At 35.3% G+C, this 15684-nt stretch overlaps 2 protein-coding genes across 12 annotated transcripts in view; one reads left to right on the forward strand and one right to left on the reverse strand.

Annotated features, from left to right (window-relative positions):
- LOC123745290 (serine proteinase stubble) overlaps window positions 1-3559 on the forward strand; it is a 27221-nt gene extending 23662 nt beyond the window's left edge. For all 8 annotated transcript variants that reach the window (XM_045725678.2, XM_045725673.2, XM_045725675.2 and 5 more), the window contains one exon: window positions 928-3559. In XM_045725678.2, the coding sequence (XP_045581634.2) occupies window positions 928-1095 (168 nt within the window). In that variant the 3' untranslated portion in view covers window positions 1096-3559. The remainder of the gene's footprint in view (window positions 1-927) is intronic.
- Window positions 1706-15684, reverse strand: part of LOC123745291 (short/branched chain specific acyl-CoA dehydrogenase, mitochondrial) — a 150013-nt gene continuing 136034 nt past the window's right edge. For 2 of the 4 annotated variants that reach the window (XM_069300769.1, XM_045725680.2), the window contains 7 exons: window positions 14430-14530; window positions 12955-13161; window positions 12224-12394; window positions 9555-9680; window positions 8593-8775; window positions 7664-7799; window positions 1706-6488 (listed from right to left, as the gene is read on the reverse strand). In XM_069300769.1, the coding sequence (XP_069156870.1) occupies window positions 6301-6488; window positions 7664-7799; window positions 8593-8775; window positions 9555-9680; window positions 12224-12394; window positions 12955-13161; window positions 14430-14530 (1112 nt within the window). In that variant the 3' untranslated portion in view covers window positions 1706-6300. Of the gene's footprint in view, window positions 6489-7663; window positions 7800-8592; window positions 8776-9554; window positions 9681-12223; window positions 12395-12954; window positions 13162-14429; window positions 14531-14673; window positions 14872-15684 lie in introns of all 4 variants that reach the window. The other 2 variants (XM_069300771.1, XM_069300770.1) reach the window with 2 other exon arrangements.

Raw genomic sequence — 15684 nt, forward strand, 5'->3', positions numbered from 1 at the left:
TTAACCATTTCTTGTGGTAATTGCTTAACTTATTTATGCTCAGTGTCTCGGTGCTTGAGGATATGTTAATTAATAGGATCAGTGCAAGTGTGAGATATGTCATACAAACTTGATAATTTCAGCAGTAGCTTCCTACATCTTCTAGGACTGTTGTTGTACTAGCAATTGTTATTGGAATACAGTACTGTAGTTGTAGCAGTGGCAACAATAATACAATAAATATAAATACAATTAACCCTCACTTTTCACAAGTTCATGGAACACGAAATTGGCTTTGCTACTGAAAAGATGCGATAAATAGCAACAATATGTATTTTCTCAATACATTATAGTGGTAATTCATGAAATGAAGCTTTAACTGAGGAACAGGATACTGGGGGGAACAGTTCTGGTGTGGGTAATACAAGGCCATATTTGATAGTGCTAATTTCTGCCAGGAATGGTTGGCAGATGACGAATGGCAGAGGTTACTGTATTAAGTGCTCCTGGTTTGCAGGGGCACTGAATCAAGTGTGCAGATGCTGGTGAGATGTTGAGACAGGAATGTCACCATGTGTTATGAGTTGTCTTCTATCAGTTATTCAGACTGGTTAGCATTTGTACAATACTGAAGGATTTCTGAAAACATTCAACTCCTATGTCATGCTACTTGATTGTGTATGATCCTGTTGAAGGGAACATGGGGATCTTAAAAGGAACAAGACTTTTTGCAAGTGTCTAGAATACATCCCTATTTTTTCCATCCTTTATTGCCTTGACTTTGTTTCACAAGTTCCCTTATTCTGATGCTTTCCCATCTTGCATCTCTCATGCATAACAAGGGGCTTACTTTATAGCATTAGAAACACTAACATAAATAATGTTAGTCTGTCTTGTCAAGCATTTTCTCATTTAATTCTCTAAATTACATTATTTTTCCAATTGCAGGGTGATAGTGGAGGTCCATCTATTATGGAGGAGCCTGCAGGCTCTGGTATGTATGTCCAGGTGGGTTTGGTGTCCTTTGGCTCCGGATCTTGCACAGATGAAAAGCTTCCTGGTGTGTATACTAGGGTAGGCTATTATAATGACTGGATCAAAGCTCAAATGACCTGATTTTTTTTTTACCACTGTCTGATAAAATTTTAAAGTTAGAATTGTTAATATTCATTGCCTGTTTTGATCACTTTTGATTATCTAAACTTTTTTTCACTTTTTTCTTTTCCATCAGATGTTTTAAAAATTATTCAGTTGATAGATTGATAATAAATACATTATGACATAAATATAAAGTATGTACCTATATAATATTTAATTTTTAACAAGTCTTCATTATAATTGTAAATCCTTCTATCCTGCAAACAGGATAGAGTGAATGTAATCTGATCGGGAAATTATTTGCTCATAATACTAGCTATGGCTTCAGTAGCAGGAACACTAATAATTATAGGTCCTTCAGAATTTTGTAATTATCATACCTATTTCCCAGTAAATATTGTAATATTTATTATATCGTTTCAAGTAGTATTGCTAGCCACAGTATACTCAATATTTAAAAAAAGAAAAAATGTAATATTTTTACGTAACTTTTTGAATCTTAAAAGAATCCTGTATGTGAAATTATAATTTATTAGCTTTAATTGCTATTAGATATAACAATGTTTATTCACAGTGGTGTTATCATAAATGTTTTGTGGCTGGTTAAGGAACCATTTACAGGCATTACTCATTAATTTTCTTAGCATGTATTTATAGTTATCATAAGTTGAAGAGTACATTAGTAAACTTAAAGAACATGGAAACATTAATAAAGGCCATGTTAACATGTAACATCAAAATTCAAGGCTACCGGCATCTTCATAATTTATTATATATTGCACAATGTTTTTGTCCTAATGGGAAAAACACATGAATAGCAATTTTTTTTTAAGAAAATTTTAGCAAAAAAAAGAATTATAAATTTTGTTAGCATTTACATTGTGATTTACACTTAAAAGTTTCAAGAATGTATATTACTTTTGAATACAGTACTGTACATGAAAAAGGAAAAATCTATAATTTTTGCTCTATTAAGGTCAATACTCTTCTAACTGCCTTTTGAGATGATGGCCCCCTACATCTGATTATAAGAACTCATGGTCCACCTCCCATTTAGCTAAGCTAGGATCATGCTTGCATTAAGCTTAACCCTAAATTATTGATATCACACAAAACACATAATTATCATGCCTATGATGAATCTCTGTGGCCAACTCAGAAAACTGGCCATAGTGTATCAGATGGGAACCAGTGGTATAGATGCTTGCACTCATATATATATATTTTCCTTTAAAGTTACAACTGATAATACAGTAAATGACTTTAATTAGCTGAGAAATGTTTAATATATCCTGATACACATTTGTTCATCAAGGGCAAACTGTTGTACTGTTATGTCATATTACTACAATTTTATATACTGGGTACTGTAATAGGTTCATATACTGTATTCTATGCTTGGGATGAGGCTGATATTTATTCTATGCAGTTAAAACCTGATACTTGTTTGATTTATAATAAATTTGAACATTAATGGAATATCTGAACACCGACCAATGGCTTTCAAGAAGAAAAGTTTTTATTGCCATTGTGTGTGTAATGCTTAAGTAGTGAAAACTACCACATGAAGTTTACTACAACAAAGAACACATCGTACACTTTGGTGTTTGTTTCTCACCTTTGGTTTCATCAACAAACTGCTTTATCAGTACAACCCACAGTCATCAGGAAAAGTTCACTATACAGTACAGTATATTCTGCACATGCCTGTCCTTTTGTTAAATTAAATTAAATTACAATAGACTCATAGTTCTACACGAGAGGTTTTTATGCCCTGCACTTCTAAACGGAAGAAGACGGGAGATAATTGATTTGTTTAAAGTACGAGTACAGTAAACTTTCTGTCTTATCACAATTCTAATTATACACTGGCAAAAACTTAGCAGTACGGATCAGTTATCATAGCCATAAAGAATAAGTCAGGCAAGTTTTGGAACAGTACACACAGTTGGTGAGATCAATAATCACATTACAATTTTTATAATAAGATTATTAATGACCTTTTCTTCATAATTTTGAAGATGGTTTCAGTCTGGGTTAGACAATCACCAATACTGTAAAATGTTTAAAACCAGTTTTTGTAAGTGTTTTAAAAAAAAAAATTCTTTAATAAGTGTGAGACCATGATGATAAACAGTTGATTTATTGTTAAAGTTTTATTGCAAACATCACGATATCGCAATCATTAAGAAATTAAATATATTGTCTCGTTAATGCATATATGCAAGAAAAACTACAGTGAACTGGGAAAAATAGTACAAGTAGTTTCACTTCTTGAGGAGTCTTGAGTCTCGCAACTTAAAGGTGAAAGTTTTTTCTCTTTTGTTTTATCTCTTTTTATACTATTTTTCCAGTTGACTGTTGTCCTTGCATTTTGAGGTGACATGTTCTGTGACATCATGCATATGTATTTATATTAATATAAGCAAGTTATTTGTTATTAAATGTTGTTGTTACACAAGATAATAAAACTGAAAAGTAATAGTGTTGTTAAATACTACTGGGTTTACCTGGATAATTGTGTGTAATTTGTATGGTTTAAGCCATTCTTCCCCCCCCCCACTTATTTCATGAAACATTAAAGTTAAAGCTGCAGGATCATTGCAAAGGGAGATGAGTAATACTGTATCTTAATCAAGTTACTGTATTGCAAAATAGCCTTAGATGATGCTAAGATTTTAGTTAGCAGACTAATGGGAGGGGCATAACCTATTCCTTCAAAATTAATGTGGACCTTACATCATTAATAAAAGATGGGCTCAAGATTTATTAGCTGTCCTCGTCAGATTTAATAATTTCCGTTGTCAGCGACAAGCCAATACTTAAGACTAGTAGAGGTCCTCCCACCAGGCCAACTACTAAAACAGGTATTGGTTACCAGGAATGGCTCGAGGAATTAAACCTCGTGTCGATGGAAGACGAGTTAGGAGAGACTTGATTATTACAAACAAAATTCTCCAGGAAATTGATAGGGCAGACACGGATAGGTTATTTAGCATTGTTATTCAAAGAAGGGGACACAAGTGGAAAGTAAATACCCAAATGAGCCACAGAGACATTATAAATAATTTTTTTCAGTGTCAAAGTAGTGAATATATGGAATGCAGTAAGAAATAAAGTGGTGGAGGCAGACTCCATACACAGTTTCAAATGTAAATATAAGAGCCCAATAAACTCTGGAACCTCAACACTGGTTGATTGAAAGTTGAGAAACAGGACTAAAGAGCCCAAGTTCAACCATGCAAGCACCAATTACATGACTACACCTGTGAATTACCAAAATCCCACAGCAATTGCATCAGAATCAATGACTTCATTCAAATAATAAATTACCAGCTGACAGGAGTCAGGGGAGGCATTACATAATCTTGTCAAATGTCCACCCAAAAATTAAAATCCCTTTAAATTTTGTCCACTAATCTCAAATATGCTTTGCAACATAAAACTTTCTTAGCTTTCAGTAAAAATCTGACGTGATAGTTACTGCTGTGCAATCTTAATATACATGATATAAGATTCAAACCACTGCAAAGAAACTGTTAATATCTAAGTACTATACATTAATTGTATAATTTTAAATGCTACAATACCTAAGAACATCACTTAAGTAACTAATTCAAGCTAGAATCAACTACAAAAATACATTTTACTCTTATTTCCTAAGTACTAAAAAATGAATCACTACTGTATATAAATAACTATGTAACTCATCATCTGTACATTAATGTATTTTCAAATGGAGTGGATCAAGCACACACTTCCTCTCATCCAACTCTCATGTACTATCCCAAAATTATTTTTTTGTATTGTACAGTACAGAAAAATCTGATCTACTTGTCTAACTCATCAAAACTCGAACCGCTGCTCAATTTATATATTACTGTTTCGTTTATATTTATTTACAGAAATATACACTATTTTACATAATTTATTTATACAATTATTTACATTAGATGGGTTACTCAGCTGTGCCTGGATCTTTCCCTCCCTCCCAACATGCCCATCTCCTTCTCTCAGAGAATTTAATATTATGAAGTACTAAAAACTGATAAATAATTCTGGAAAATACTTTACTCAGTTCCAGATGCCATGAAAATTGCAGGGGGTCACTATAGATGCCAATAATTCTTCAAGACTGATACTGGGGTTGACCCCAACTGGCCTATGACACTTTCATACCCCATGTGTCATGTATAAGGCTTAGTTAATTAAGGGGCAGTTTTTCTAGGTTTATAGTTATTACAAAAGTGAAAGATAAAAGTTATTTTCCTTATTAATCATCATCTCTAGGGTAACACTTAGGATTTTTAGACAACCTCCAGCCTATTTTTGATATCTCAATAACCAAATGTTTTACAAACATTCATATATTAACACTAAACTCTTCTGGATTATATCATACATGCCTTAGTTTCTAGCTACCATCTTTAGCCTTAGCTAAAATTTGTTTTTAATTGTTAGTTCATATTGGAGTGTCTTAAGAAACCTTATTATTTGAGCATGTGCTGGTCCAAATTATAAAATGTACACAAGCATGGAAAATATATTTATGAGTAGTATAGGAGAGGACATCCAGGGAACTTCAAGTTGACTCGTTCTCATCCCACTGCTCTCCCTCAAACATATCATTCCAAAACTAATATAAATTTAATATTACAGTGGTACCTCCATTTTTTAAATTAATTCGTTCCCAGAGACAGTTAAAAAACTGAGAATTCAAAAACTGAAACAAATTTTCCCATAAGAAATAATGTAAATTGAACCGTTCCACACCCCAAAAATATTAACTTAAAAATACATTTTAAACTACAGTTTGTACAAGTATATCTTACCTTTATTGAGGATTCTTGTTGGTGTATGGAAGATGGTGAGGAAGGATAGGGGAGAGGGGAGAAGAAGTGTTGTGTTTGGAGGGGGAGCCCCCTTCCATTATAACAGCAGTGATGACATTTCTAGGGTACTCTCTTACATTTTGCATGTATACCACTAGGATCTGGTTGTGGCTCACTGCTTGCTTGTCTTACTAAGAATCTGTCTATAGATTCTTTGTTTTTCCCTACGTTATAACACTTGTCAACTTTTCTATAAATTATTTAGGATTTGTTAATTAAATAATATTTTTGGAGTGAAATATAATGATCTTTCTATTTGAATGCTGCCAAAGTATACATGGAATAGTCATCTACACACTAGTATATATTACATAATTTTTTCCTAGTAGAACTAAATCAAATTTGAAACATATTCTTTTTGTACAAGCTTTGCAATGGTGTTGAGCTGTATGTGAGATGTGCCTTCATAAATTGTGCCAATCTTGCAGTCCCGGTAAAATTTCTCAACGGGGTAATCTTTCGTGAAGCCAACGCCACCCATTAACTCGACACACTTGGAGGTGACACGTGTTGCTACCTCTGCAGACACAAGATATTCATGTGTTAAGTATATCAAATGTGCTGTGCTAGGACAAATTAGCCTATAATACATGACTATGGTATTAGTTATAATTCTCTCCCTAAAGATAAACATTGAACATAATTGTCCCAACACGGCAGGTTTGTTTAAGAAAAATTTAGTACGGTACAAATAACTTCAAACACTGAAAAGCAAAACAAATTAATTTTGAAGTTAAATAGGTTTAGACTAGAATAGACTAGTTATATTAAAATAAATTATGAGGACCCTGCACATGATTTTCCCTACCTTCGTGTTATGTTGGAGACTCTCACAACCCAGTAGATCACAATCTATGGAACACCTGTCTGAGGAGGGCCATATTCTGTGAGGCTACCTTGTTCAGTTGACTTTAGTGTGTGGGTACCGCTGCTCCGGCAATCTAACTACCTCCTGGATAACTTCTGTTAGCTGTGTGCCCTAGGTGACATTGCAAGAGGTAGTTGGAAAACAGTTGAATCTTTCACTCTACACCTTTCAAACCAGTTTTAACAAGTAGTGAGTTAATCCTACATTATGCTAAAAACCTCTATTTGATGATCACATGGAAACTATCTAATGATAAGATATTCTCCTATGATCAACTCTTAAGTCACGCAAATATAATAAATAATAATTAGCAGCTTCCAAACTGTCACCAACATCACCCCTAAAGTAAATGTTGCAGTAAATGGCCACAGCAAATGGTGCAAAAAATTATGGATATCAAGTATGATGTGAAGCGGAGATGCTGTAAAAGTATCACCAAACCAAGAGCAAATGGGCACACTTGCCTATCTGTCATATGGTGTAGCATTGGTAGTCAATGACAACAGCAGGAAAAAAATAAATCTTTAATGATGAATCTCACTGGTAGGATGGACCACTTTCTCCTTTCCCATGGGAATAATGGAACACTCCCCCTCTCTTTCTAAAGTCCCACACTACCTGAATATAAGCTTATAACTATAATGTACAATGATTTATAAAATGTCTGTAACCATTATTTTACTTTCATAGAGATGTTTATATCAAAGGTTTCCAAGTACAGTAATTATTTAACAAAAGTATACAGTACAGTATACATCACAGGGATTACCTAATATTTACTAATTATCTAGCAGTCTATAGTAATCTAGTGGAGCATAAGACATACCTGAACTGTAGAGTTTAGCCATGGCTGCCTGTTTAATAAAAGGCAGGCCAGCTTCTTTCAATCTAGCAGAATTGTACACCAGCAACCGAGCAGCTTCAATTTCTGTTGCTAAATATGCAACCGCATGCTGCATGGCCTGTAAGAGATTCCTTTGTCTCAGTATTTTACTAAAAACTATGAACAGGCTCACAACATATTAAAGGTAGGATTTCAAGACCATTAATACCAACTCACTTGTACGAAAAGAAAGGAAAGTGAAGATATTTCAGTCCATCTTGGACCATTATCAAGTCATGTCAAGGAAGAGGAGGAAAGAGAATCAATCTAATGCAAGAATACTTAATAAGGGCCCAGGATGGATTGAAATGGTGTCGCTTTCCTTTCTTTTTACATGTGTGGGTTGGTCAATGTTATTGTAACTTATTCTCTGCATTTCAGAGACATAACAAACAGTTTACCACTTAGCATATTTACCATTTCTATGAAACTCTTCATCTGTACCATACTGTATTTTCTACTGGAACAGAGTAGATCAAGCATACACCTCCTCCCATACCACTCATATGTACTATCCCAAAATTACTTTTATGTACTATAAAGGAGGACCTTGAAAATTTGTTTTGAAATTTGAAAATGCCATAATTACTCTCGATTAATAAAAATTAATCGAGATTTTAGTAAACAAAAATCAATATACAGATCTTAACATTATGTCTAAATCCAACAATATTAATTTTTCTCCTATACTTCCACTATTGATAGATATAAAAAGAATATACAGTATATGGATGAAAACATGAAAAGATAAATACATCAAAGTGATGATCAAGCCTGTTAAACCATTGAAAATCTGCTTTGGGAAATTATTGTGTGGGCAAGCTATTATGTCAGCATACAGCAGTCTAGATTAAATACACAATACACAATACCTGGAATTCAAAAAGACTTTGTCCAAATTGCCTTCGCTGGATAATGTAAGGTACAGTAGAATCGAGGCAGCCTTGTGCTAAGCCTACCATCTGAGCACCGATACCAATGCGACCCTCATTTAGCATCTCTATAGCATATTTGTAGCCGTGCCCAAACTCTCCAAGAATATTTTCTTCTGGGACCTGCAAGTAAGGGAAAAAAATAGCAAAATCATCCACTAATACATACTTAAGCAACTAAAGCTACTGTGCAGCAACTTCCATAAACAATGGGCAAGATTATATTTCTCTGCACAAAGCAATACAGTATAATGCTTAGACAGAGTTAAGCAAGTTTCACAAAAATTACATTTGATATAGATAATGTTACAGGTGCATAAGAATGACAAAACTGTTCCTCTGGAAGCAAGCTTAAAGCAAGGCATTCTAATAGAAGATAGCAACTTACTCTGTAGGAAAATACACATTTAATTTAAAATAAAAAAGATACATAACAATAAAGGCTGATCATCCAGGACAACAAAAATTAATAACAATTAAAACTATTAAAATTTATTGCTTTAGAGGCCACAAGTTGGTGAATCAGAGTAAAGCTGTTGGTGTGAAGCTTTCCCCTATTGACAAATGTGCAACAGTTTATTTCAACTACTCTCTCAGGAAACTACAGTATCCCAACCATAGTATGGAACTCACCTTGACCAGATTGTTTCCATCCAGAAGTGCTATCTTGTTACCTGTTGATGATTTCAATCATTGTTCTATTGCAGCCTTCCCCTAGTAATTACCTGGTCTATGAGACTGTCAAATAACAGCACTAGAGCAAAACCCAGTCTTGGGTATGATTAACTCCTGGTGTTCAACACATTACTGGCTTTCACTCCTAGTGCCCAGAGTACTATTGATTCACTACCAGTGTTCAAAGTGATCATATCTAATCAGATACAAAAATACATAAAACTTACTATTACATTGTCAAAATGAACACTGCAGGTATTTGAGGCTCGCAGGCCTAGCTTGTCCTCCTTCTTGCCAATACTCAGACCTGGAGTTCCTGCATCAACGATGAAACAAGTGATGCCTTTGTAGCCCTGCAGGTAACACAACAAACTTTATTGTCCTCATATGAAAACAGAAATGTATTTAAACAACAAAATAAAAAAGGCTAGAATGATCTGTCATTCTTTTAGTACCCCCCAGTGTAGTTTAAAGATGTTTACTGCTCGATAACCCAGATCACAATCTGAGTGATACAGAGGAAAGGATAACAGCAAATTATTTTACATCATATAATCAATGCCATAATGTATATGAACAATTGTTATTTACATATCTTGTAATGTTTGATGGAGTCTTATGATGTATATACAGTAGTGCATTTCTAATGTGTGAGGAGATACAGGTATGGTCAATTTACTTATGTTAGGGATTTGGCTGCCAGAACCAATAAGAGCAACAGACAGATATGGTAACTTCCCAACACTGAAGTGACCATACAAGAATTTCCTCCACGAGGTTTCATAACTACACAAACCTTTCACTTTTTCAAGCTGTTTACCCTCCCCTGTCCTTTCTATCACATATTATTTAACTCTCAATATCAAAGATATTGGTCACCTGCCTCAACTATGTGATTTACCTACATCACCTTTGTACACACACTTCTTGTTAAACAATTCTCAAGCATCCACTTTACTTGTCCATACCACCTAAGTGTAATGTGCTTCATCCACTCCACACTTCACTGCTTTTCACTCATAGGACACGCCTCATATACTTTCTCATTACAAGACCCAGCACATATTTGCAAGTTGCTGAACTTAACACTTTCGCGCTATCTGGACGCGCCGGCGCGTTCGGTTTCGTCTAACGTAAACGCATAGTGGACATAAAGTTATGTCAACTTTTAAAATATTTGTATAAAATTCAATTTTTATCCGATTTACTTTGGGTTTGTTTCAAACTGCGCGCTATGAGGCTCTCTTTCTCACCACTAGGCTGCATGGTACAATAAGTTCATGAAAGGTGTGGATAACGTCGATCAAATGGTATTTTGTCCCAAACGGGTTGCAGGTGGGTGACTTTAGCCGTTTATACTGGTAATTCTTCCCCCATATCATGTATTATATGCATATGTCTGTTTAGGGAATTTTATTCCGATCAATATACAACCAAAAATAACTGTGTGCAACAAGTATAATCTTGACAAACATAACAAAAGTAAAAATATTTCGTGTGTGTTTGACGCTCACTGATATGTTCCAGCGTTGTTTTATATTTGTCGCTATTCTAACTTACGCTTTGTTGATATTTTTTACCTATGGGCACATAGAACATTCTATTGCGAATACATTGACATGAAAATGAATGACGTACATAGAAAATTAATGTCATGAGAGTGAAATAAGTATAAACTTTCAAAGCGCTGTGCGTCGTCCCGTCACCGATACCGGGTAACAATTTCACCACTTCCCACACTCTTGCGGGCGGGCTGCATCAATATTCAACGCTTATATTCATATCACCGTGTTGGGAATTTCATTGCGAGTCCATTGATACCAAAATTAACGCTGTAGAACAAGTGTGGAGGTGATTATAATCCCAAGAGTAAAAACATTTTGTTGCTGATGGGCGCTCACGGCGAGTCATCTACGTAGTTATTTATTTGGTGCTGGTATCCCTATATGTTTCGTGACTTATTTTACTAATGTTCTTCTAGAGAATTTTATTGCAAACACGTTGGTGCCAAAATGAAATACGTAGCATGAGAACTAAGGTCAGGAGAGTAAAAAGAGTATACACATTTTTGTTTTTACGCTTAAGCGATAAAAACGCAGCGCGCACATTCGGTTGGCTGAGTGACCTTTGCGGAGAGCGCGAAAGTGTTAAAAGAGCTACTTTCCACTGATTGTACTCTTAAGAGTACACTGACCATTTCATTATATTATCTGCCTCTCCAATCCCAAGCATTAATCTCCCTCTTATTTCACCTTCCATATTTTTATCAACCACTGTCCCCAAATACATTTTCTCCATTGTTATTCTACAGTTGAAATCATTGGCATGCCACTATAAAAGGGTTTGAAAAATCTACATCTGATTCCTTTCCCTCCAACACCATAATCTTACTTTTATAAACTTAATTGACTTTGTCCTCTTGCCCATACTATGAAACTCACTCACATCCTTTTACTATTCCTTCTCACTCCAAGCAAAGAAAGCACATTACATGGTGCTGTAATTAGTGAAGAAGTTCAGGAAGCATAATGAGTACAGGGAGTATAATGAATGCATGCTGGTGTATGCAGAGACCTCATGGAAATACCTAACCAGGAGACAGTCTATAAAGCAATCAGCAGATATACTCAAGCTAAGAGACCATTTTAAGTTGTAACATGAAAACCACCACCACCTTTGGGCTTTTCAACTTAAAATGAATAGGGAATTTTTTGTTTACAAGAAGACTTAAGGGTGGAATCTAATTAAGATAACCAAAATATTATTGAAGCTTATTTCTGGCTTGGTTAAAAATGATGTTTAACCTTAATTGCCTTTGCAATCATATCTTAATGATAATTCCTTACCAACATAAAGGCACAGACAAAATACATATACAATTTCTTTAGTAACTTACAGCAGAGAGATTTGCATTTGCCATGACCAAGAACACACCAGACTGTGGGGCTGATGATATCCACATCTTAGAACCATTAATGATGAAGTTGTTGCCATCCTTTACAGCAGTTGTTTTCAATGAAAATGCATCTGATCCAGACTCTGCTTCAGAAAGACAGAAACTTCCTGTCTAAGGAAAAAAAAAAAATAGTGTTGAGTGCAATGAGATGCCCTTTTCTGGGCTTAGTCTGAGTAGTTCCCCATTGTTTATGCTCTGATCAGACTAAGAAATGTCAGCTATCCACGAGACTCCTTTTCTACCATGGATAAGGGTTTTTGCAATTGGCAAAACCATAAAATTGAAAAGGTCCTTGTCACCAGTACACAATGAGTCTCATGGGGTACCTGGCATTCACTATAATAAAAGCACAAGTTCAAGGGTGCTACTCATTATGTAGCCCAGACAAATTAATTTCAATAAATTTAAAAAAATTGACATTTTACATTTTTACATATTTCGTTGCAGTAATTCAGTTAAGACTCCACTCACTGGGTATTGCTACTCGGTGGACATAACTATTAAATAGCTATATTTACACTCTAAGTATGGAACAACCGTTTGCAGGCTATTTTATAAAATAAATGTTAACTGCATCTCATTCATCACTGCTGTGTAAGAAGTAAAATAGTTTTTGGTAAAGAAGGATCTTATGCTAAGCTTATGTTAAATATTTGTCCCTCATTACTTACATATTCAGCTGAAAGCTTAGGCAGGTACTTGTTCTTTTGATCTTCTGTGGCAAAATTACGGAACAAGGAGTTTATCAGCGTGTTCTGAACATCACACGTAGCACTTACAGAAGGGTCCACTTTAGCCAATTCCTCAATAACTAAGTTTGCTACAAAAAATGTAGATCCGCAACCACCATACTCTTCTTGTATTTCAATACCCATGAACTGAAAATGGACAAAAATTATATATTTGATTACAGCCAATATTTATTTGAACAAAATCATTTGGTTACTCCCTAAGGTATGATCTGCTATGTCAACAGACCAGGCCAGGTGACATTCTGGCACAGGGCATTTTCAAACAACCATAGCAGGGTCATATATGGTTATGACAGATTTACAACACCCTTATTTGTATTTCTAATTACTTGATAATCTTGACCATATCCCCCTCCCTTGTTCTGCATCTCTAAAGTAAACATATTGAAACCTCAGTCTTAGTAGAAAAGGCTCTTGATACCATGTATCAATCTTGTCATACTTCTCTGTATTTTCTCAGGAGTGTCTATGTCTATTCTGTATTACAGTGGCCAGAATTACACAGTGTAGTCCTAGTAGGCCTCACCAGTTCCCCCTGATGCAAAAGGATTCAGGATTATTGATTCAGGTTTCTGTTGCTGAAATTTTATATTATAAATTCCAGCACATTGTTAGCCTTATTTAAGGCATTAATGCATTGCTGTCTCAGTCCAGTATGAACCTGCAGGGACTGTTTTAAAAACCTTGATGTGCACCACTGCAGAATGTATGCCGACCCTGGAAATCTATGATCCTTTCCTCTGCAACTAGAAGCTGCCATGCCTTTGGGACCTCCATGTGGAACAGCTCATAAAAGATGCTCTTGAAAATCAGTTGAAGGTGGAGATAATGCAGACCAGTAGTTACTACTGCAGTGCAAATGTAGCCCAAGAGGAGAACTAGTAGAGGGGGAACAAGTATTCATATTACTTCAACTACAGTACTGTTTCCTAGTGCAGTTAGGCCCAGCCATTTTTGTTCCTTCCAATAAGCAATGTCATTTTTAATACAGCAGTTCATTGCACCATTTGTAATCATATTAAGTGTGTTAAGACTACAGAACATAAATAAAGCAGTAAGAAAATGTGAGTGGACTAAATGTACATGACAGTAAACATAAGTTGATTCTAAGTACACTACTTTATTTCCAAATGTTCGACATATATTATCTGCATTAATTAACTACTGTTATAACTTTCTATAATCTTGAAACTATTGAAACCAGAAGTGAATAGGTCCCCTGTTCAAATGAAAGATAGACAAATAATAAAGGCCTATACAGCTATAAACTCCTTGTATCTACAGGCCTAATTGTCTGGTTAACAATAAAATACATAATTTTTTTTTGTATTAAGTAAGATTCTTTGTGAACATGGGTGTTAAATGTAGACAGAAAATTCAGAAATCAAACTTACCCCATTGTCAAACAAGCCCTTAAGAATAGATTCGTCAATATTACCCTCGGCATCCATCTTGCGGACAAGAGGAGCAACCTTCTCACTGGAAAATTTTGCCACTGTGAACATGGAAACAAAATTTGTTGTAAACATGTTTTACAATAATATATTTTTTTATATAATGCTTAACAGATTACAAACATCATGAATTTTGTATACAGTATAAAATTAGTTATACAAAATATTGTATATACAGTGGTACCTCGGAATGCGAGTGTCCCTGTATGCGAGTTTTTCGGAAGACGAGCAGGATTTACTCCAAAAATATGTCTCGGAAGGCGAGGGTTACCTCAGGACGCGAGTTTGTTGATAAGTGTACAGGCCGACTGGCGCGTGGTGGCATGGCGATCGCGCCTCAGTTTACCAGTGTCTCGTGTCCAGTGACTATCCCACCTGAATTCTTCACAAGGATTTACAGTTTTTTATCGGTTTTTTGGCCATTTGAGCATAAAAGTTGTCATTATATACCTTGCCATGGGTCTCAAGAAAGCCATTGGTAAGGTTCAACCTAAGAAAATAGCTGTGAGTAGAGGATGTCAATTCTTGATTAAGAAAATGTGTGAAGTATGGGAAGAACTGCAAAGTTTTGTTGAAAAAACTCACCCAGATAAAGCTGTAGCAGGCCGTTGCATTGACCTTTTAAATGATAATGTGATGTCTTACTACAGACAAGTGTTAAAATGTAGGGAAAAACAAGTGTCATTAGACAAATTCTTAGTAAAACAAGCAAGTCCTAGTGGTATGCAGGCAAAATGTGCCAGAGTGTGCATACCAGTGAAGTCCTCACTGCCTGATGTGATAATGGAAGGGGACTTCCCTTCCAAACAGTAACTCCTCTCTTCCTCCCACCTCCTCACCATCTTCCATACGCCTACAGCATTCAACAGCAAGGTAAATAATAACTTGAACATAGTTTTGTAGATTTATTTAGATGAATTAGGTATAAAAATTTAGTTTGATGTGGGGTTTTTGGGGTAGTCAGGAACGGATTAATTCATTTCCCTTTATTTCTTATGGGGAAATTAGCTTCGGAATGCGAGTTTTCGGAATACGAGGCGTCTCCAGGAACCAATTAAACTCTTAAACTGAGGTATGCCTGTACTGCAGTATAGCCATGGTTTACGATCATAGACATACTGTGGCAACAGTCAATCAATGGAGTTCTAGGCCTACTGAGGATCACGAGCCAGAACCTGGCTCCCCCCGCAGAGAG

The sequence above is a fragment of the Procambarus clarkii genome, chromosome 44, assembly GCF_040958095.1.
Source record: "Procambarus clarkii isolate CNS0578487 chromosome 44, FALCON_Pclarkii_2.0, whole genome shotgun sequence".
NCBI classification, from domain to species: Eukaryota; Metazoa; Arthropoda; class Malacostraca; order Decapoda; family Cambaridae; genus Procambarus; species Procambarus clarkii.